Raw genomic sequence first — 23,247 nt, forward strand, 5'->3', positions numbered from 1 at the left:
TTTTCAATAAAATTGCTTTTTTTTTTACACTAAGAAGTCTGCCTTCATGGAATAACAGAATGACAGTCTGCCCTGCCTCCCCACTCCACAAAAAGTATTCTTTCAACAGAGAAATAAATAAACATGGAAATAATAACGTAAGCATAAACACAGAAAATTTATAGAAGATTAGTTTTGATGCTTTAAGCTTAAACTGAACAGCACCAAGGCAATTTTTTTGCTGAGTTATATTGTCCACCATGGGTTTTAACTAAAAGTTATTTAGTTTCTGCCCTGTGCTTCTGTGGTTTTGGCACCTCAAGGGACTCTGGAGAGCAGATTTGCTTTCACTTGGTAGAGCAGAGTCATCCTGCCCTCTCGTGGGTGAACAGGCACTCAGAGTTTTTGACCAGCTACAAATCCTATCAGATTGAGATTTGATTTCCTACAGCTCACATGGTTGTGAGGCCCAAGAACGTGAACCCTTAAAGGAAGTTTTTAGAGGTTTTAGGGAGTTGCTGTAGCAAGCTCTTATTTGTAGTATATGCAACATGAAAACCTTACAGCATTGGGCAGAGACTGTCTGGAAGATGATGTGTAAAACTGCTAGTATATTAAATTGAATGTATAACTGTGTGTTCCTGACTCTTTCAAGGGTGGAAAAACCCTGTTTCATCTGTTGTTTTAGACACAAATAGTTCAGCTGTGTTTTGGACAGTGGGAGGACACTGGATGCTGCATATCTTGTATTAAGCAGGGTCCTTGACACAATCTCTGCTAGACAGACAAACCCACCAAAGTGATTAGAAAAACAGTGAGACCAAAGTCCCCGTGGGACCAACACATTGTGACCAGCATACAAACCTCAGCTCACAGCTGATCACTAGAGGCATCCCTCAGAGAGTGATACCGCTACCAGGAATGTTTAGCATCCTTGCGGATAACTGTGACAATGGGAGAGACTGCACAAACAATGAATTTTCAGACTGAAAATCAAACTGGGGAGGGATGCTTGACCTACTGGAGCACAGGGCTGCTGTTTTTGACAGCTACAGGTTGAAGAAATGGACTGATTGGAAACCCACGAAGTTCAGTCCAAGGCATGTGCAAAGTGCTGTATCTGAGATGGAATAATCCCCATTCAGCAACACAACCTGGATGTCAACCTAATGCAAAATAGCTTTGCAGAAGTAGACTGGATGTCCTGGTTGACACTAGAGTGAACACAATTCAGCAGTGTTCTTGTGACTAAGGTGACCAACTGCACTCTGCACCTTACTAGTGAGAATGTAGTTGTGGAAAGTGATTATTCCCCTGAATGCAGCATTTGTGAGAATATCTCTGGGCACCATGTCAAGTTTTGGGCTCCCCAGTACAAGTAAGGTACTGACATATTGAAGTCCAGGCAAGACCACCAAGAGCACAGATTATACAGGGAGAGGACAAGAGGCCCTGTTTCTACCTGTAGTAATGTAATGAAAAGACAGAGAGAATGGATGGAACCAGACTCTTATCAAATGAGCTCAGAGATGGGACAAAAAAGTAATTGGCACTAATTAGAACAAAGGAAATTTATGTTACATATTAGGAAAAATTTTCACCATGTACAAGAACACGTTCCAAAGCTGGCACATGTACCCAGGGAAGCTTTGGAATCCCCATTCTTGTAAGTGCTCAGGTCTCATTTGTATGCACCCTGAGGAGGGGCTGGACCTGAGAACTCCCAGACATCCCTTCAAACCTCTGGGATTATCCTGTGTGATGTATCCATGTGGTGATGTGGAGGAAAGTTTGAAAGTGTCCAACTTCTGTATTTTAAAATTTCTGAGAAACATATGAGGCTCTAATAGACATCAGTTTGTAACCTGCTTTTTTGACATCAGGGGAAGATAATCCTGAACAACCATTGACTATGACTTAAAGTCTGCTAAGAATTAATATAACTTGTATATAGAGGTAATAGATGTAGCTTAAGGAGGACTATTGCCATCTAACAGCAAACAGGTTTAAACTGTGGTTACAGGAGTTGGATGTTTTGCAATTTATGATGGAAATAGTTTCAGTTTTTCAGTTAGCACCTCGGTATAGTTTATGCTGGATGGAAAGGAAGATGTGAAAAACTGTGTGAAATACTTAGTCTTCTCTAAGTGATTCTCAACCAGTCAGGTTGTCAGAGCTACATTCAAAAAAATCTTTCCAATATTAGTGCAAAATTTCATGTTCATCCTGAAATTTTCAAAATTAAAATGTAAATTGTGGCTATTTTTAGTCAAGTTACATATCTATTACTAGGCTAGCCTCCATTAAAATTGTATTAGTCTTAGAACTAAAAAGTGTAAAGTTTATTCTCCTTTCACATATGTTCACGTATCACAGAGCTGGCTCTGAGAATAGTTGAAAGGACCAATTGATCACAGCACTTTCTGCAATGCAGATTAAAATTCAAAAACTTGAGAGTATTTCAAAAGAATATGAAAGCAAATAAATGTGAGAAAAGCTCATGGAAAATATTGCTGTAAAAGACTGAGTCAAAAAAAGAAGTTTCCAAACTGTCACTATGAAGACAGTCCATGAAAGCAAAAAGCTCATGACATTTTACTTACCATTCTATTTGTTGGCTGCTAAATAGTTTCCAGACTGTCATATAAAATCATTATCATATTTATGATATCTGCTTTCTTTTAGGTTTTAAAATCAAGTACTAGGTCATAAGCCCAAAAGCACTGCAAAGTATCTTCTACACATTTTTAAAGCTGTTATAGCTCATTAGAGTTTTAGCTTACTTTCCTGGAATTGTGCTGATTTACATTATCCAAAGGTCTAATTGTTGTTATAGACATATTGCTTCATTCTGTGATGAGGAAAAAAAAGAGATAAGGCAGTAAAACACTCCAGGGTTTCTTTGCTTCACCTCTGCAATGAAAATATGCTAGAAAGCCAGCTCTGTGTAATCCCTTCCTCCTTTTAAGTGTAACCTGCTTGTTTTACATATAAACTGTCTCCTCCTGTTGAAATTGGGAACTTTTGCATTAGCAGTTGTCCTGGGTAAAAAACCCAAAAGGTAGCTGTCACCAAGCAAATTTCTGAAGATGAAATGAGTGACATGTAAACAAAAGGATTCCTGAGGGAATGATTTTTTTCCTGCTGTTATCAAACTAACTTTATTTAGAAGTATAGTGAATCATTGTACAGTACTTAGCAGATAAAGCATTCATGGAATAAACAACAGCAAGCATTCATTTACTTAGCAACAGGACTCAAACAAGAAATGTGCCTGTCAGGAACCCCTGGTGGAACCACAGTTTCAATATACCAACGTTTGGCTAACAAGCAAACTCAAATGATGGCATGATGGATTATTTAGACGTGAATACACAACACTCATTTTGCAGTAATGGAGCTACAAAATGTTTCATGTCTTGAAAGTTTCCATTATTCTCCCCTTGAAGGAGATGGTAGCACAGAAAAAAATAGCACTGAAATGGGGACATTTCTCATAAAAACAGTGTATAGAATCTTATCTTTTTCCTTGTCTCATTTCCTGCACACCATAGTTTGTAATTCTTTTTGGCAGGATATTTTTGTGTGTGTGTGTGTCCTTTGAGGTCTTTGCAGAGTATCAACCTTTCAGTGGCAGCTCTATGCACGTCCTCATTCTCAAACCAGGCAGCGACGTGGGGAGGAAGTTGTAGCAGAGATAAAACTTGATATACTCGGCCCAGTACACTCGTTCCTAGCACTCCATCCTACCTCCACCGCACTCCTTGGAAAAGAGTCCTACAATGAGCGTTCAGCGGAAAAGCGGAGGAAGAGGCGCTTCGGCTAAAGACAACGGAAGCCATCACCTCCTTACGCCTTTTCTTCCCATGAACGGTGGTGAGAGGGAAGAGACACACACACCCCACCCCCTCCGCCTCCTAAGAAGTGGATCATCACTCGCTGTGCTCGCTTTCGGGGGCCGGGTGGCAGCGCAGCCCCCTCGCCGAGCCGGGCAGCGCCGCCTCCCGCTGCCAGGTAGGGCAGGGCTGGGCAGCGGCGTGGGGAGGCAGGGCTGGGCGCGGACACCTCCTTCTGCCCTCGCTCGGAGGAGACGGGCTCCTGCCCCGGCCAGGGCATCCCTGCGGGTGTGCGGGGGCCGCCCTCGGGGCCCAGGGACCTCTCCGGGGCACCCTGCCCATTCCCGACCTTGCCCGTCCCCAGCCCCGCTCGTCCCCAGCCCTGCCCTTCCCCGACCCTGTCTCTCTCCCACCCTGCCGCCCTTCCCTGTCCGTGGCACCGCTCGCCGCTCCCCAGTGCCACTCGGCTTTGCCTCCTCTGTCCCATGCTGTACTTTTTCCTTATTACCTGTCTGTCATAAACAGTTTAGCCCTGAAAATGGCTTATTTCAACACACAGCCCCTGTCACCCTATCTGTGCTGTGCGCAGCCCTTTCACACACACCTGGGTGGCTTTGAGGAGGATGGGCTCCTTCAGCGCTGTTCTGAACGGTAGGACCAAAAAGATTATGCTTAAACCATTTGTGCATCTGCTCTCAAATGCCTCATTTAGAAAAAATATTAATATTAAGGACTTGTTATTAGCTTTCCCTTAATGCTAGCAGAAATGAATTTCTCACATCTCCCTTTTCTGTTTTCCTTCCTGCAATCAACAGTTCTCTTTTCCTTTTTCAGAAGGTTTTTCAAACTGAAATAACTATGTATTGACTCACTTGCTGAGAGAGGCAACTCTCTGTTTCAGTGATGAATGAGATTCAGAAGAGTTGTAAGTTGAAGTTGCAACTCTCTGGAGTTTGGAAGACTCCCTCTCCATCCACTTTCCACCAGGCAAGACTTGCATAGTAAGTAAACAGCCTTGCTTATGCTCTTTGAAATTAAAACAGATTTTCATTTTTACCAATAAATTGCAATCCTGGCAGAATGGTGGTTGGATCTAGTATGGTTAAGACAACTGTTTGTTGACTATTTTTGTTTTCTTCATCAATGCTGCTCAAATTATGGCACTGTGTGGTAATATTTAAAAAATACTTAAAATTTCACAAGAAGTTATTCTTAAAGAGGGAAGACTAGAGCTTTCCTTCCTTGACCCCAAGATGATTGTGAGAACAGTCCCATGTTCAGAAGAATATGTTGTGGGTTTTTTTCCAAAAAGGAAGTCACAACCCTTCAGGACCAAATCAAGTTTTCCAAAAGTGTTGATCAAAATTAGCTACTTGTCCAAAATTGAGGATCAATCACTTCTATGTATCAGCCTCATTTCATTCCTAAATCTTCTGGAGATTCCAGAAAAGTGGGGAATAATTTTAATGGTGCATAATTTTCTAATTTATGAGACAATGGTAATGCTCTTTACAGAATTTAAACTTTTGATTTAAAGTTTTTGTTGATTTCACAGTGTCACAAGCATTTTTAAGAAAACCATATTTTATTATTAAAACTCCATCTGTGGTTTTAAACATGTATAAAACTTTAAAAAAATGCTTAAAGCTAATGTCACTTTGAGCCTTGTAGACAACTTGTAATTTAAGCAATTTTCATTGAAACTGTCATTTTGCTCTATTGCCTTAGCATTTTGCCCATTAGTATTTCTGTACTCTTCTATTAGGCAGAGAATCCTTCCTTTCACTTTAAAATAACTCTCTATTCTTTCTGAAAATCAAAATCTTATTTTGTTTCTCAAAGATTCTCTTTGTATTAGCTGACTTTCACTAAAAGCACTTTTATTTTTTTCACCTTTTGTCCTCTTCCTAACTTTTCATTGAAGCGTACTCAAACTGTACGGCTCAAATGTAAAGACTTCTAGCCAACAGTAGAACAATTTCAGACAAATTGATCGGGTTCAACAGCAATGAGAGAATAAGATAAAGGTCCTCTGTCTTGATTTTTAATAATCATGAATCACAAACCTGGTCATTACTAAGTCCCTTCCATTATATTTTGTGCATTCAACCAAACTTCCACTGTGTGCTGATGTGATATATACCAAAAAAAAAGTGGATTTAGAATTAAAATCTGGTGTTAAATGATTCTGTCTTTGAGTGGATCATAGTCTTGTAGTCTCTAACAGCTGTATTTCTTCTGAAGGTGATAGGATAGAGAAGGAAAACAAAATTCAATAAATTAAAGAGAGAGGCCCTTGTTTCCTTATGAAGTGTAGGAGTTTGAATCTCCATGTGTAATACGGAACTGAAATTACTTGTTGCAGTACTCAGCATCCAAATTCTTCTAGCTTTCTAAATCTGGATCTGCCTGTCAGGCTGTCTGAAAAAAGGGATGTGAAACACTTCCTTCATCTCCTTACAGTGCTTTAAGGGATGATGGCACACTTGTAAAGAACTGAGAAGAAAGGTAAGAGAAGGAGAGCAGCTACACAGTTTGGTGTCCTGGAATACTGCTGGAAATGCAGTAGCCTCTTGTCTCCAGACTCTTTAGGTCACAGGAGCTTTCTGACTCCAAATCTTAGAGCACTTCCTTGAAGTCTGTGCTTTCTCAGATTGCAATAAGTTTATTTAATAAAAAAGAAATGGATTACTAATGAGATTTCTTTTGGCAGATCTCTCAGATCTCTGAAATATGTCTAGTGTGTGTGTCTCATTTGTCCATCCATGTTTGGGTCACACTAAGCAAGGTAATCTGTTTTGGATTCAGGGATTGAACTGAGCTGATTGTGTATCTCCCCTGTCTGTTTTGCAAGCAAAACTGAGGCAGACTATCAGGAGTAGCTTTGTCCTTGATTGTCAGTTAACCTGCTGCTCTGAGGAGCCTCAGAAGATGCTCCAAGCTGGTCATACTTAGTGATGTTTTTCACTTGCGTTTGAAATCAGTTGACTACACATGAAGCAACACTATAGGCTGCTTCAAGTCCTTCCCCTCAGCAGAAATGTTAGCACTCTCAGCTGGAGAGTGAACGACCCAACTCACTCAGACCAAGCTGTGAAAGGAATTACATCTCATGGTTTTCCAACAGGCTCAAAGTTAGCCATCAGCATATGCAATCTACAACACTGTGCTGTTCTCATTGAAGGTAAAGGAAGTTTCCACTAACTCTTTCTACAAGGTCCGGTCTTGCAAAGTTTTTTCTCTTTGTGGAGGAAAAAAAGCAATGTCCTGTCCTGTGGTAGGTATCTACTGGCTTGGGATTTGAGTGCTCCTGTAATACTGCAAAATACATCTATTAAATAAGAAAACAGAAGAAAGAAATCCTGCAGTGCTTTCTGAATTTGAAATGAAATTGCAAAGAAAAATCTAGACATACCTGATGTATGAAAATAGCTGTTATGACAAAAATATGTAACTTCTCCTTTGGAAAGCTCTCTTCAGCAGAGGGCAATAGTTACACTGTTCACATGTTCAAAGGAATCTGTTTCATTGCACTTGTGGTGAACTATGCATCTGTTTTCTTTTTCTGAGGCTTTCAGAACAAGCAGGAACAATTCAGTTTCATTTCTTTGGAGAAGAAGTCAGAAGTACCTCAAGAAAATGACTCTGATAATGTTTTTTGTAATGTTGATCATGGAATCTGCCACTGGTAAGTAAAAGTCTTCAGTTCAATAATAGAACCTTCAAAATATGTACCAGCTTCTTCACAGTTGCTGGAAGTAGGACAGGTTTTGTGTTTTGTAGCCAAGAACAAAGACTTAAAGGTTTGGCAATTGCAGCCCAGCTCCAGACATGGGAAGTTTGGTCCCAAACACCAAAATTATGAAATGACAAAGCAAGTATGCTGTCTGGAGAAATCTGATGATGTTGTATGTGAACATGACCATATGAAGAGCCATAGCAAGCAAGAGAAAGAGTCTGCTTCTTTTTGTGCCATTCGGAAGTGTGGTCACAATAGTTGCTAAACATCAATAATCTCTTAGAACCTCAGGAGAAAGAGAGACTGAAGGCTGATTTTATTTTCGACTCTTAATCCTAGATCATGGATCCTTTTCTGTAATTTTAATAACTTCTGTATGCAAAAGTAAATTTGGAAAATTTGTTTGGAAAGGCAGGATTGAAGACTAAATTTTACACACATAATCTCATTCCAAGGCAACTTTCCAAAGATATCTGAAGTTTTTCAGAAATATATCTACATAATGATTCAGTTTTCATTAAGAAGATAAGGAAATGCAAATGTTAATTTATAGGATCTCTGCTTTTATCTCAGACATATTAGTGAAGTCAAACAATATGTGAAGAATTTCTTCTTTGCTCTTCCATTTGTGGCAGCTGCTTTACTGTAGAGTGAGGCTAGAGTCTGCCCTTTGAGCTGATTTGATTCTGACACTGTGTGAAACTCATGTGAAAGAATCATAGAGATAGGGAAATGTGCTCTTACTTCTAGTCCCCTTTTCCTTCTGGTGTTGCTTTGGTAAGATAGAATAAAGGCTTGGAATATTGAGTTTTTTATTAAATATTGCAGGAATAAGTAAATAAATGCTGCCAGACCGTTTTGCTGAAAGGAGTCTTTTTATAAAATACCAAGAGCGCAACAAAGCACTTTAAGGTCAGGCTAATGTAACTTTATGAAATAAGTACTTAGCTTACTAATGTATCTTTTTCTCTCTTTCTCTGAAGAGAAGCTGTGCCCTCTTCGTGCCTCCATTGATGTTCTAGAAGGGGAATATTTTTTCCTTTGTTATATTGAGTCAAGGCAAGAACTTTTTCAGGAAGAAACATACACAATAAACTGGTACAAAGAAAGTGCTGGAAAGCAGCAACTGATAAAGGAAACGCACAGAATTGTTTTACAAATGAATTTTCTGGAGTTTTGGCCAGCTGAACTCAGTGACTCTGGGAATTACTCTGTAATTCACAGGTGGGTACCCAACACAATGGGTAAATGTCTTGCCTGTGCACATGTCTACGATGAAGATAATTTCTTTGTCTTGTTTTCTATAGCTAGTGGCATCCATATAACACGAGCATAGGGAACTGTATTAACTGCAGAGTCATTTCATGGTAACTATCAAGGTGGACCTGTAATATTTACGAATATCTATAAGGAGTTTCAGCCTTTTAAATGTTCTGTAAACCTTTTGATAAGGCAGGTAGCATTTTTTCTGGCTTGTGATTAATTACCTAAGCAAAATGAGTGTCAGGCAAGCCTTCTGTCCACTGCCAAGAAAAAGGAAAAATTTGCTTGTCTTTTTCCCCAGACTTGTTCTTGCTTGCTGTATTGAATGGATCTCATTCTATGAGGCTTGCCAAATCATCTAACTGCATAGTAAAGATTAAACATAGCAGAACTGAATTCTGCTTTCTGTGCAAACCTTGGCCTGCATGGAGTCATTCAAAGAACAAGTGAAAGAATTGGATTTGATTTCTTATTCCTGTAGAACATCATTGGTTAAAAGGAAAAATAAGGATGGGCCTCATTGTTTGATTGCAATCTTCATTGCAACACCAAGAAAGACTAAAGGACTAAACCAAAGATTTGCTGCACAGAGTTTTTATGACTAACTTGCACTAAACCCATAATTCAGAACTTACATTTGAAACAATGATTCATTTGAAGCAGATTACTTTGCATGTAATGATTTGTGCTGTTCTTCAAGTAATACTTTTAAGGTTCTAGCCAGGTTTATAAAGAATATGAGACTGTAGATACTAAAAAATGTTCTCCATGTTTTTCCAGAAATATTGATAGTTTACAGTTCTTAGCTAGACTTCAACTGTTAACTTCCAAGTCAACTTGGAAGCTGAAAATCTTTTTTAAAATTATTTTTCTATGTATCATTACTGTAATCTCCTTACTGATATTATTTTAAAAAGTACTGACTCATGGTATATAAAATACAAAATATTTTGAATTGTAGGGTAAATACTGAGAGAAAAATTATTCCTCTATGGTAAATTCAAGAGGATTTTCTTTAGGGATGATGAATATGGTAGTTTGTCTAGTTTTGTTTTGTTGATCAATTTTCTGTGTGGCCACTTCACAAAAAAGCTATTAAATCTAAAAACTCTCTCTAATGCCACCTAATCAGTATCACAAAATGCAGACTGACTAATTTTGGCATGGGGAAAGATAGGTGGAAATCATACCTGAATTGCCAGGCTACAGAAAGAGACTGACATAAGGAGTCTAAAATACAGGACAAAAAGAGAAAAGAGCTTTGATAAATCCAGCCTTAATTTACAATCATTGTGGTTTTCTGATTATTTTAAGGACTTGGGGCAATGACAGTAATTGCACAGTAAATCACAAGAATTCTATAAAATTATTATGAAAATGTGTAAACCTCAAAGCTGAAGGAAGCAGCCTTACGTACTGAAGGAGAAGGATATGACAGGACAAGAACTGAAGTAAAACTATTAGAATGAAGTTAGTTGAAATGAATAATTGTTTGAAAACATAAAAATGTCAGAATCCTTTGTGAAATTTCTTGATTTACTCATTTGCTTAAGAGAGAAACTCAGAAAAAAATTTTGATTACATCAAAGCATTCATTTGGAATTAAGAGTTTTGATTTTCTCTTTTTTTGTCTTGTCTTCTAGAACTATGTTACCTGCCACATTTTAAAAATCAGTTTTGAAAGAAAGTATTTTTGAGGAAAAAAATCTTACTCTGAAACATCTTTCTTTCCTTCCTTTTTTTTTTTTTTTTTTTTTTTTTTTTTTTTTTTTAATTTCTTTCTGTTAGGTTCATATGAATGCCCATCTTTTTGTTAGGATCAGAATGATGCCAGAATCTTGCAATCCTCCTGTGGGAACTCTTTACAGGTCTCAGTGCTGGAACAATAGTCATAAGGAGATTTTTAAAATGGAATTTCAATAGGATCTTGACTTAGTTTATACGATGGTTCTCACTATTGGCAGGCATATTCAATGAGTTACATTTCAGCAAATTCAGAAGATTATTGCAAAAACTGTTTTCTGCAGAGACAGGACTTTTAGAAGTTTCTATAGGGAAAAATTGTGGACTATTGTGGACCACTGAACTTGTTTTAGATTTAATAATAATGACCACGTGAAATTAATTCCATTGCAGAGTATTTATAATAGGTTAAAAGTTTTACTTTGAAAGAAGATATGCTAATCATATTTTTATTTTTAATTTTCAACTATTTGATTTAGAGATAGGTATTTGTAAGCTATATAGGAAAAGATTTTCAGAATACTTATAACTGTTTAGGCAGCTTTAGGGAACAATGTGACAATTACATATACTGCAGATTTTCAAGAAAAGAAGACAACATGTTGACAGATTTGGAAACTAATTAAATGTAGGATTTTTTTCTCTGATGTGTTACAACTGACATGCAAGAAGCAGGAGGTTAAAGTGATGTAACAATGTTTTTATGGGCTTTTAACCACTTGTTTTTTGCATAAAAAGGAGTCAGAAGTGTCCTGGCGAGACATACATAGACAGCTGAAGTGTGCATATATGTTGATGTGTTCACATGTGTTGGCACACTAGACTTCAGGATACAAATTCAGGAATCAATGGACATCACCTATAGGCTTGAATGTGTCCATCTTCAGAAACATTCTTGAAAATAAAAATTTCATGTGTACCTGTGTGGTAAGCAGCAAAAACTGGGTCACAGGTCTTTGGAAAGATTTCTAATTTGTATGGGTTTTTTTATAGTCTTCATCCTGTGGTTGTCAAAGAGAAAAACAGAATACAAAAAAGCAGGTTATCATCAGGTTGCTCTATTTTGGTGACCTTGAAACTGAGAGATGTTCCTGAAAAAAACCCCAAAACTACAGAGAACCAGAATAAACACATGATAAATTTTAAAATCCTAATATTGCTCCATTTTTCAATGTGTTTAGAACAATTGAAAGCTGTAGGAACATTCATATAGAGTTAATACTGCAATTTGGAAAGCAGAGTGGCAGTTTCTGTAGAAGATTGCAATATCGAGATGCAACACTGATGTGTTGCAGTAAAATAGCTAAGGGATTACTTTGGATTGGTTATGTATCCAGTTAACTTGGTTTATATTCTCTAAGGACTTTCACTTCCCTTTATCATCTTCTGAGTCAAGCTAGATTTTGTTGTTCCTTCTTGGTGGGCTTGTTGGGGGGAGATTGAAAAGCTGTTAAACCAGAAATGGTTTTGTTCCTGACAAACTATCACTGAAGACTCTCAACAAGTGAAAACCAGGATAAAAATATACAACAATTCAGACACCAGCAGTTTAAAAATTATAACTGAATGATCATTTAGTGTGTGTGTTGAAAACCATGCTATACGGCAGACAATTAAAAATTATGCATGAAAAAATTCATCTTTGTTTGCACAAGCATGGTTTTAATACCTTCCAGGGACATTCTCCTTGCCAGATTTTGGCTCACTAGATAGAATATCTTGGTCCACTTTGAGTGGTTTCCCCAGATAGGATCACAGAAGAAAGTCTCTGTGGAGTACAGTGTTTGGGAGAACATGTGGCTTTATCGACCCTTTTCTTTCATCTGCTGAATCTAGAGAGTAAAATCATTTGCATTTCATGGCTAGATCTATAATTACTTCTCTGACAGTATTCAGATTAGTAGAGTGATGACTACAGAAACACACAGATTCGGTGGAATTAATTGGAATTAATATTTATGTCTACACCTAAACTTATCTTAGGTACCTGCCAGGGAGACAGAGACCTTTCTGGGTCACAGATTATCTTATTCTAAAAAAACATAAAATACATTGCATAAAAGGCACTGTAACAGGGTAACTTCTGTCTGTAGTCCCACTGTTCACTGTAATTAGCAGTTCTGATTTAAATGTGTAAATAAGGTGTTGAGGAATAGATGAAAAGAGCTCCACCCACAATGAATATCCATGTGAGCTCGTCTCTGATGGAAAAGTTTTGGTAAGGCTTTTTCTGTTTGTAACAGCATAGTTGATTTACCAAAACCACTCTGATTTGGTTTAAAGAGTCAATTACAATTAGGAGTAATGAACATCTCAAGTGAGTAAGGAGAACCTGTGTAGCTTGAGAAAGGGCTAAAATGCAAAGAGGGTGAGCAGAATACATAAATACATCTCTTTGTGGAGATTAAAAAGCAGAAAAAAGCAACTCAAGACTTGGTCTAAATTAATCATAAAAATGATGTCCTAATAGCTCTTCTGAATCTTATACACTCAAAAGGCATGTCAAGAATGGTTTTTAAGCTGAATTACTTACCAGGGATGCTTCTGCATTTGATCTACTTTGTCCTCTTGGCCTTGCTCATTGAAACAATTCTTGACTAATTGCAGTTATGTAAGAAATTTGTTTTTCTTTTCTTGGGGGCAGAAAGATTCAAACAGATTTATGCAGATGTGACTGACATAGGAGGGAAGTGCTCTGTGATTGCTGCTTTTCCTTTGTCAGGCCCTGCTTGTTCAGAAAACAAATGAGAGCTTTATGCACTAATTGCAAAATCTCACCCGTTAACTGACAGAATCTCACCCACTAACTGACAGCAACATATGGCTTTCTCTTAAGCTCCAACTTTGCCAAATAAAAGTCCTCCAGGTTCCTTTCCCTTGGTAGTAATGTATTTGGATATATCAAACAGTGAAATAACAGCTATAATGTGATTCAAGGAATATATGGATGGAACCTAGTAGATATGTAAATGACAATAATCAGCTCCTAGATATTCAAAAGAGGTAATTTTGGAGCACATTTGTGTGATCTTTTATACACACTGCATGGGATGTGATGCCTCTGCTGCAGAAGTGACAGTTCCTGTCTCTTTCAGTCAGCCTGGGGTGCTCAGCCTCTGTAGATCTCTGATCAGTGCAGGCTCAAAGACAAAGAGATGCATTCTTTCCAAAGTGCCTTGTTTTGCAGACATGCTTGAATCCATAAATGATGTTGTGATTCATGACTTGTGAAGTTTAGAAATATTTCTAAAATACCACTGAATTCCAAAATATTCCAAAATATTCCAAAATACCTGCAGAGTATCAAAGTATTAATTGATTAATGTTGCTTTGTGAACAATAGCAGACATGCCTTATTTCAAATTTTACAAATATATTTTTCTGTCATGGCTTTTAACCTTAGCAACACATAAACCTGCAAAATCTTTAGCTGATTCAAGGTCCAAAATTCTTTGATGCTGTCATGTAACTATGGATGATGTCACAGATTTTTGCATCCTTGTTCAGGTCAATGTAGCATATTTTGTCATGTTCCATAGATATAATTGTATTGTCAAGTGTTTTGTGATAGTGCATTTAGTCTAAGTAACCTGTTTGGTTGAAGGAAATTACACATATTTGGGAGTGGGAAAGTGATAAAGGGAATAAAAATAATTGGGTCACTGTAGAAGTACTTTTTACCTAGCACATGTACTTGAGAATATATTTGTATTTTGTAACTCACCAAGCTGCATTATTTTAACAAGCTCCTAAAACCGATTTTGCTTTTTTTTTTTTTCCTTAGCAATGGAAAACAAAATTCCACAATTCAGAAGTGGACCTTGAATGTACTTGAAAGAAATAAAAGCAGCTGTTTCAATGAAAATCATTTAACTACAGAAATTAAAAGTGCTGGAACTGGTCATTCACTGAAATGCAGTGATTTGTCTGTCTATGAAAACGACAGCGTAACATGGTACAAGGTAATTACTGAAACAGTGTCACTCAAATCTTCAGCTGTAGAAACAAAATGTCTGATTGCAGGAAATATTAATTGCAAGCAAATTTTTAGAAACATCCATAGACATTGTAAAGCTTTAATTTCTCATGGGATTAGGGGGAAAATACTTTAGACAGATACACAAAACAAAGCTTTTGTCTGCTCTCAGATTTGTTAAAAATATATACCTGTTTCAGAAGTTATTAAACTAGTAGTTTGGAATGATAAAAGATCTGATGTGCATGTCTGTTTGCTGATTTAGGCAGCAGCTGGTTTAGCCAGCTGCTACTTTGCTGATACAGATATTGTACTGATGCAAAATGAGATGCCAAGATTTTTATTTTACAATTGCCATATACTTGTAAAGTAATTGCAAATTTTTCAATTTTGCTGTTTCTGAACAGTTTTTAAGTGGGTAACAGATACAGTTCTGTTCATCTTTGGCAAATCATCTCTTTGAGATGTGCTCCATATTTCTCTCAGGTCTCCTGCTTGAAGTAACAGACCCTGTTCACTCCAAGATCAATCAATCAAAATCCCTTTCAGGATGGGATTTTGACTGGTTTAGTACAGGCACCTGGAGTAGCCTGGCAAGAATGAGCTACAGCCCTGCTCTCTTGTCTTTTGGGGCCTGGGAGGATGGGACCATTGATGCATAGGGCCATAGGTTGTTATGTTTTCCTCAACTGCAGTGTTCTCAACTTCTAATGAGTAAATGTTCAAATGCTGCATTTAAGCGACCATGAGTGAAAACTGAAAACTGGGCCTGCACCTCTTTTGGGTCAGACACATGTCATTGAGATACTGAAAAGGTGGTGGTGGTGACACTTTTTTTTTTAAAAAAAAAAAACAGCTTAATTTCTTTAATTTTTTGAATGCTTGTTTGCTACAGAACAGTATTTTCTGCTTTTATTGATGCAGGACTGTAAGAATTATGAACATGAAACAGAGAGGGAACTAAATTTTAGAACCTTAACAGTACAAAACTCTGGGATATATACCTGTAAAATTTTAATCAGTCATGAAGGAATGATATACCACAGCACAAATACAATTAAACTTGTAGTAGAAGAAGGTAAGAAAGCTTTCTAAAATTTTGAAGCATACTTTTTGGTTTGCTTTACTATGGAGATTTGTAATTGCAGTTCTCATTTGATAAATATATACCAGGGGGAACAAGTCTGGTAGTCTGAACTACTTCAGAATAATTTGAGAAGTAAAAAAGCAGAAGTTAAGATGAAATATTGCCAATTTTGGAAAATGTATTTAGTATGTTTTCCCTGCAGTTTTATTTTTTTTCAAAGTAGCTGCTTTAAGTAATTCATACAAACTCAGTAAGAATTTTGCAGAAGAGCCTTTCCAACAGATTGTACTCTGTATATATATGTATGTGAGAAAAATTCAACAAGACATACAGGGTTTTAAGCTACTCAGTAATGCCAGAATCCAGCTATTGTTCTATGAATTAAATAAAATGTTTGTGATTAATTTTATATATAGACCAACTATGCAACTTTTACCGTGGAAGAATGTAAGATATTACTCCAAAAACAATACTTCTATTTTAGATGCACCAGAGGCTGTCACTTTAGAGATAGTTGGACACCATGAAGAAATTGAAACAGAAATAGGTATGAAATTATTACAAAAATCTCTGAGGTAGCTACTCTTCCTACATGCTTTTGTTCTGATTTCTTAATGGTTGATGGACTGGATAAGTGTAGTCAAAACTAAGAATTGTCTGAGCACCATCCTGTATGTGATCTAACCTCACATCTGGTAGTGTTTTGCCTAGGGTGTTTCATGATTGATACACAAGTACACTAAATGTACACTTTCACAGAGGCAGAAGCTGAGGTTGCTGCTGCAGTCTGCAAGAGAAAGTGGTGGAGATAAAACATCTCTCCGTGGCTTTCTTTTGTAGATAGCAAACTCCATGAAGCCATGTGTAAAAGATGTATGGTTTATTCAGTGAACAGCAGCAATGAATAATCTCACTGATACCTGATGCTGTTGAGAATGTTGTTCTTCAGGGAAATGAGGACTGTGAGGTGTGACAGTCTGGGTAATGTGTGTATGAACATCTGTATTGTCAAGAGACCTTACCTGTGCTTCTAGTTGGAAGTAGGTTAGTTAAAATGAACTGCAGGCTTCACACAGTCTTGGACAGGATCCAGGATTTTGTGACTGAGGCTAGAATGAACTTTTAAAAACAGAAATTTACCTGTCTTTCTCTCACCGTGCCTCGCCTCTCCCTGAGGGCTTCTCTCTTCTGGTTACCTAATCCTTCCTTTCCAAGTCTTACCTCCTCTGTGGCTCATACTGTAACTCACTTACTCATCTAGGATCTAATCCTAGATACTAATTTTCCTTCCTTCCTACCAATACTGCTTGGTAATTCCTTTTCCCAATGGTAGTACCCCAATCCTACGATGCCTCATGCCTTCCAACCTCACAGTACACCCTTCCTGTACATTTCCTCCTCGGTACTGTGCTTGTCCCAGCCCTTAGAAGTTAGCAGGGTTTGGCATCAAATGCTTATGAACTACTTGTCTTCCATCCCTTATCTACCTTGATAAGATCATTTGATAAGGTTGTTGAACTACCTGTTGAGTGATGAGACAGATGGCATAGTGGAGAGTGAAGGGAATTTAGGATGATCCAGGTCCATGATCTTAAAACCAGTCATTGGTTAGGATGGTGTTCTAAGATATTTGCCTCCAAATAGCTGCTGTGTATGGTGAAAATGCTAGAGTTGCAAGGTCAATTATTGACTAAGACCAGATTAGGTCTGTGCAATTGTAATTTGGATTTCTAAAGTCTGAATCTAAAATGGCCAGTTTTTCAGCTGGATCTTGCTTTGAAGGTTCTGTAAGTATCTGATAAATCTTGAGAAGTCAGCTTTGTGTGCTCTTAGAGAATTGCTGGGTAGTCCTTGCTTACTGGAAAGTATTTGCTTGAATGATTGTCCGAACAAGGACTACCATGCGCTTTTCCTGGCTTAATAAAGAGCATTCTGGATGTGTTCCATGGAAATGATGCTGCAATAGCCTAGAAACTGTGATTGCAGCTAACTTCAGGTCAGATTTCCCCTGACAGAGTTCAAAAAATCTCACACTCCACAGCTGCAGTCTTCTGCCCTTATTTTTTTCCAAATGTACAGTTGTCCTTTTAGTTTTGCAAATTCTAAAGACAATAGTCTTTAGAACTTTATGGGGTGGTTCCTGTCTGTTACAGCTAGTGGTTTGAAATGGAACAAGTAGCTGACTAAGTGACTTGTTCAGGTATTCAGGAATTTCCAGTTGTGATACTGAGATAAGAATTTGTTCTGTGCAAGTTCAGCAGGGGTTTTGGTTTTGTTGAGTAATCATATACAGTTTCCCTATTATAATTAGTTGGTTGTAATTCCCCTTACCAGATAGTTACTGTTACCTGGCCCTGGAGCACTGGTGATAGGTTTTCCCCATCTGTTCTCACCTTGCAGAACACACTCTAGTTTATAGTAGAAGTAGAAGGGATCCATAAGGATCATCAAGTCCAATTCCCTTTAGTTCTCTAAAGCCTGAAATTCTCAGGTCTATTTAAACCCACCTGGCTGTGATGATTTATCTGAAAGAAAGCAATCGATGACTGTCACTGCAACAGTGCATGACTGCTGAAGCCACCACCAGTGCAGGTATAACATCTATAAAACCTTGAGCAGGGGCTATGAAATTCAGAAAGGAGCACAACTTATAGGATATAGTTCCTGGAAAGCTGAAACTTTGCTGCACTGGGTACTTGAATACTACTTTTCACTAAATCTTCCCATGTTATGCCTTTTTTTAGGTAAAGAAGAGATACTCAATTGCACAGGTTTCTTGGGTTATTATATGGAAGAAGATGCCAGCCTCTACTGGTTAATTAACCAAACATTTCCAGAACAATGCACAGGTATTCCTGAGAATGAACCTTCAATATGTGAAGAAGAACTCAAAAAACTACAGTAGGTTTCCTGAAAAGGCTGCATTTATTGTATGTTAATGTCCTACACTTTGTGGAACTGCAAATTCTGAGGGCTTTCTCTAGAACCTTTTCTTCAAAATGTGCCTCTCAGTTTTCTGTACAGATAGTGTTGCTAACATCATTCCTTGTTGCAGGCTGGGAAACAAGTTCTATATCACAAGGCTACTACGGATTAAAAAAGTTAGAGATGAGGACATGCATCACAATTTCACCTGCATGTTGCAAGCTGATGAAAGCACACAGATAAAAATAGTAAAACTGAAGAAAGGTATGGCATAATCTAGAATTAATTAATCAGCCTTCTCAATCCTGAGGGCATTTCAAAACACTGCTCCAAATACATCTGTCTGCTTACAAATGCCTTCACACATCTGTGCTGGACCTAACAACCCCTGAGTGATTCCTCCTGCTCTCAGTCAGTGGCAGGAGTGCAAAGCAAAAGAAATACAGACTACAATGAGCATGTCTTGAGAGTGCCTTAATAAAAACTTTACAAAATTTAAGGTGTTCAAAATCTGTATTTTGAAGTAAAAATCCCAAAGATAAAATAATAATAATAACAGTAACAATAATAATGTTATTATTAATAATAATAGAAACAATAAGAATAATGAAGAAGAGCCTGAAAGAGACTAGAGCAAAAAAAAAAAAAATATCTCCGCCAAAGAGATTAAAGGGGACAGACACTAAGGTTTTATGGATAGGACAGAAAGAGGGGTAAAAGAAAATAAGAAGAAATATTAAAAAACCTGAAGGAAACTCCTCACAAAAGTGAGTGACCATCATTTTGGGATGCTGTACATCTACGAGGATCTGTAATGTCAGTCTTGATCTCGCATACCCTGCACACACATAAATGAACTGTATGTGATTGTGTCCAAGATTGCTTCTCCTGTTTTTACAGTAAAACATGTTTTGTAGTTTCTCTTTATCTCAGGACCAGTGGCAAGCATATGTGCTTGAAGCATTAGCAGGAAAGGGTTCCCATCAACACTGTGATTTTTTTGAGGTGATTTTTAGATGCCATCAGTATTTGATACAGTAATCTTGGCATATAATACTCTTTGTTAAGGCTATAATTTGCTTTGTTTCTCTTTTACAGGGAAGACCCAAGATCTGCATGTGCACATATTTACCACTGGAATGGTCCTTGCTCTGCTATTTCCATTTGTTGCTGTAGCTGTGGTGTTTGTGTTTGTGATATTTAGGGTCGACTTTGTTCTATTTTACAGAGATATATGCCGAAGAGATGATACTGCTGGAGGTATGACTTTTTTAAAGCTGACATTAAAATATTAATTGATTAAAATATTTTCTGGTAGGTTCTATGAAATAATCATCTTTAAAGAAGATAAAAAATTATCTTAAATCAGGAGTGGTGTGAGAAGAAATAAAGAATATATAAAAGAGAACTTGATGGTCAGGTGCTAACATGTTTGTAATATCTGTGTGGCAATGACAGCAGATAAACACAGTGGAGAATCTGCCTCTGGAGCAAGCAATGGAAGGGATGTGGTTGGATGCTGTTCAGATGAGCTCTAATCTGCCATATTCTTCATCACAAAAGTTAATATGGGTGTAGAAGTTTGCAGCTGTCTGTCCATGAAAGGTTGAACCCTGTGGAGTTGTCAGATGGGCAGACTGACACAAACTTGTTTTCACATCACTGATGCCCTTCAGTAAGGTGTTTAAAATGTTTCCTTGACTGTGGAGGCCACTGCATGTCTATAGGTTTGTCACTACAGGCACTTAAGGAGAGCAGGGTTTCACATTACCGGTAGCAGCTCTGTGGCCTTCACAGCAAGCAAACCTGACAATTACTCAGTTTTAGGAATTATTTTTCTGCAAATTGTGGTCACAAAATCTGCTGTATATATGGGTCTGGTCTTGGCCTTCCTTGGTCTCTAAATCAGTTTGAATATAACTTGAATGAACTGCAATGGTTGGAGATGTTTCATTAATGGGTAGATGTCATTTATGCATGCCAGTGTTATTTTCTACTTGTTGATATCAGCTACCACAGTGTACACTGACTTACACTCACTCAGGGAGGATCTCTGAGGACTTGGACTATGCTGCCCCAGAGGAGCTGCCTGTTGGATACTAGGCAATGGGTTTCCCATTCCTAGAGCTCTTGAAAGTGTAGGGTTTCATAGAGTTTACTTTGTGCTCTCTCTTACAAACGAAATGCAATAAAGTATTCAGAAAGGGAAGCAAAAAAGTACAGTTTAAGAAACAAAGCCACATGTGCAGGTGTATCAATCCTGATAGTTGCTCTGTGGTGGACTTGGATTGGTCTTTGATTTTGTGTTTGTTAATTAGTGCCCAAACCATAACCAGACATAGCTTTCTCTAACCAAAATATTTAACTGGTTTGTTCTCTCTTTTGCCAGTACCCATTCCACTTGATATTCTCAGACATGGTGTACAATAAATGTTGAAATCTGCAATATCACTTAAATAACAATTTTTCAGGTTACAGACACATTTTTTTGCTTCCCTTCATATCCTGATCTTCACAGATGTGACATTAATTGGTTAAAATAATCATATTTTATTTAAAAAACACTTAAATGTAGAAAGGAAATATTTTCAAGTATTTTCCAAATGCAATCAGAATCTTTTGTATCAACTTTAAACTTCCTTGGGACATTTTTTGAATCTGATGGAGAGTGTTTGAGGACTGTTCAGAGTCTTCAGAAGAAAGATCAGGGGTTTCTAGATATTTTATTATTGAGACACTACGTTTGAAAACCAGAATGGCACATCAGATACTGGATTTCTAATGGTTGATAACAAGACAAGAATTGTTGATTTATTTTCAGATGGAAAAGAATATGATGCATTTGTGTCTTACCTGAAAGACTCTGTTTCTCCTATTGAAGAAGAGAGAGAATTTGCTTTGAAGATATTGCCTATGATACTAGAAGAAAACTTTGGGTACAAGTTATGTATATTTGAGAGGGATGTATTCCCTGGAGGAGGTAAGTGTAGTGAATACTCTTGTCATTAAAAGCTTATTGTTTTCACACAAAGGTAAAAGTCTATAATTAGAAAGAATTCTGTCACATGTTGTGCATTGAAAAGAGACATTTTTCATTTAATCCAGACTATGTGTATGCAAAGTTTGGTTGCAAACATTTTACATGTTTTATAGTTATATTTATGAATTCATATACACTTACACACATATATCAGTAATTACAAAGAACCAAGATGAAAAGGTCAAAGAGCAAGCATCGAGAAGGTTTAGGGTGAGGACACAGAAGATATTGGATATTTCACAGTAGTAGTGCTTTTGTTCTGCTTTTGCTGGGGGCCAATGAATGAACTCACATTTACTGCACAGAGCAGATGGTGACTCTGGTACTAGTTATTCTTAGGTAACTAGTATGTTTGCTGTATCTTCAGTGTGGTAGTTGAAACCATTTTCTGAATGAAATGGGTGCCAAAACTAAATAGAAATAAGAAATGGAATTTTGTTTGGCCTATGGATACATCGGGCACCTGCCTTTTGCTTGGATAAAAGGTACTATGAGTTTCCATTTAGTCCAAAACATCCAGCTGAGGAATAGAATTTCATTGTTCCAACCACAGAACAATAAGTTCAGTTAGCCTCCTTCATTAGGCTGGATCTTGTCTCTTTATATCCATTCCTGACAAATTTTTCTAATCTGAGAGGGGCCACAGCTCTTCTAAGCTCTTTTCTCTCATTTATTCTCTTTCTTTAAGTATTAAAAAATTGTTTACTGAAGTGTGCAGTCTGATCCTTTCAACAGCTTTAGCTGACTGGAAATAGATTTGAGTGTTTGGTGCCATAAAGGAAGGTGTAACCCTGGGGTTACAGAATACTTGGAGAGAGGTTGCTGTTTGTGCCTTTCTGTGGAATCACTCCAGTGGTATCTATTAGGAAAGAGCAAAGAGTTGTCTGGTAGAGGGAAAGTTAATTTTGCTGTCACCTTCTGTCCATGTTACTACTGCCAGACAGCAGTCTAGGGTAGATGGAGATTATAAGTAGGGTTATGTCTGCTCTAGAGAACAAGCTTTGACTATACCTGAGTTAATTTTCAGATACTCCTAATCATTAATACATAATAATCTCTTCATAAGGACAGGATGCTTACATGCTGTCTCTGTATAAGAGGGATTTTTTTGGTACATATGTGAATTTAAAAGGTGAGTTGATTCAATGTCTATCCTTTCATTTTAATATAACAATAAATATATCTTTAATTTGCAGCGGTTGTTGATGATATCCATTCATTCATTGATAAAAGCAGAAGATTAATCATTATACTGAGCCAGAACTACGTTTCTGACAGAGCCATATATGAACTTGAGAGTGGACTGCATAAAGCTCTAGTTGAAAGAAAAACTAAGATCATATTAATTGAATACATGCCTATAAGTGACTACAATTTCTTGCCAGAATCGTTGTCACTTTTACCATCAAAGAGGGTGGTGAAGTGGAAAAAAGATAAATCTCTTCCTGTGAATTCCAGATTTTGGAAGAACCTTCGATACCTGATGCCAGCAAAGCCTATCAAGATAAAGACCAAAGGGCATTATAATAATGTTGACTTAGGCTCAGAAGCTGCTCAACCCTGGACTGAGGGGTTGTGACTTTAATGCAATTGTATAACAGTTCTGGAGACAGAAGATGTAGCAGAAAACTGTATGTTTTGCTGACTAATAGAACTAAA

At 37.5% G+C, this 23,247-nt stretch overlaps 1 protein-coding gene across 1 annotated transcript; it reads left to right on the forward strand.

Annotated features, from left to right (window-relative positions):
* The first annotated feature begins 7,141 nt into the window (after positions 1-7,141).
* On the forward strand, positions 7,142-23,186 carry IL18R1 (interleukin 18 receptor 1). The gene is given in 11 exon segments (XM_063393448.1): positions 7,142-7,503; positions 8,538-8,778; positions 14,345-14,522; positions 15,461-15,614; positions 16,108-16,170; positions 18,368-18,524; positions 18,679-18,812; positions 19,647-19,808; positions 21,370-21,528; positions 22,785-23,158; positions 23,160-23,186. Coding segments are annotated over 11 exon segments (1,791 nt in total). The 5' UTR covers positions 7,142-7,361.
* Positions 23,187-23,247: the final 61 nt, after the last annotated feature.

This window comes from Prinia subflava, chromosome 3 (genome assembly GCF_021018805.1).
Source record: "Prinia subflava isolate CZ2003 ecotype Zambia chromosome 3, Cam_Psub_1.2, whole genome shotgun sequence".
Lineage (NCBI taxonomy): Eukaryota > Metazoa > Chordata > Aves > Passeriformes > Cisticolidae > Prinia > Prinia subflava.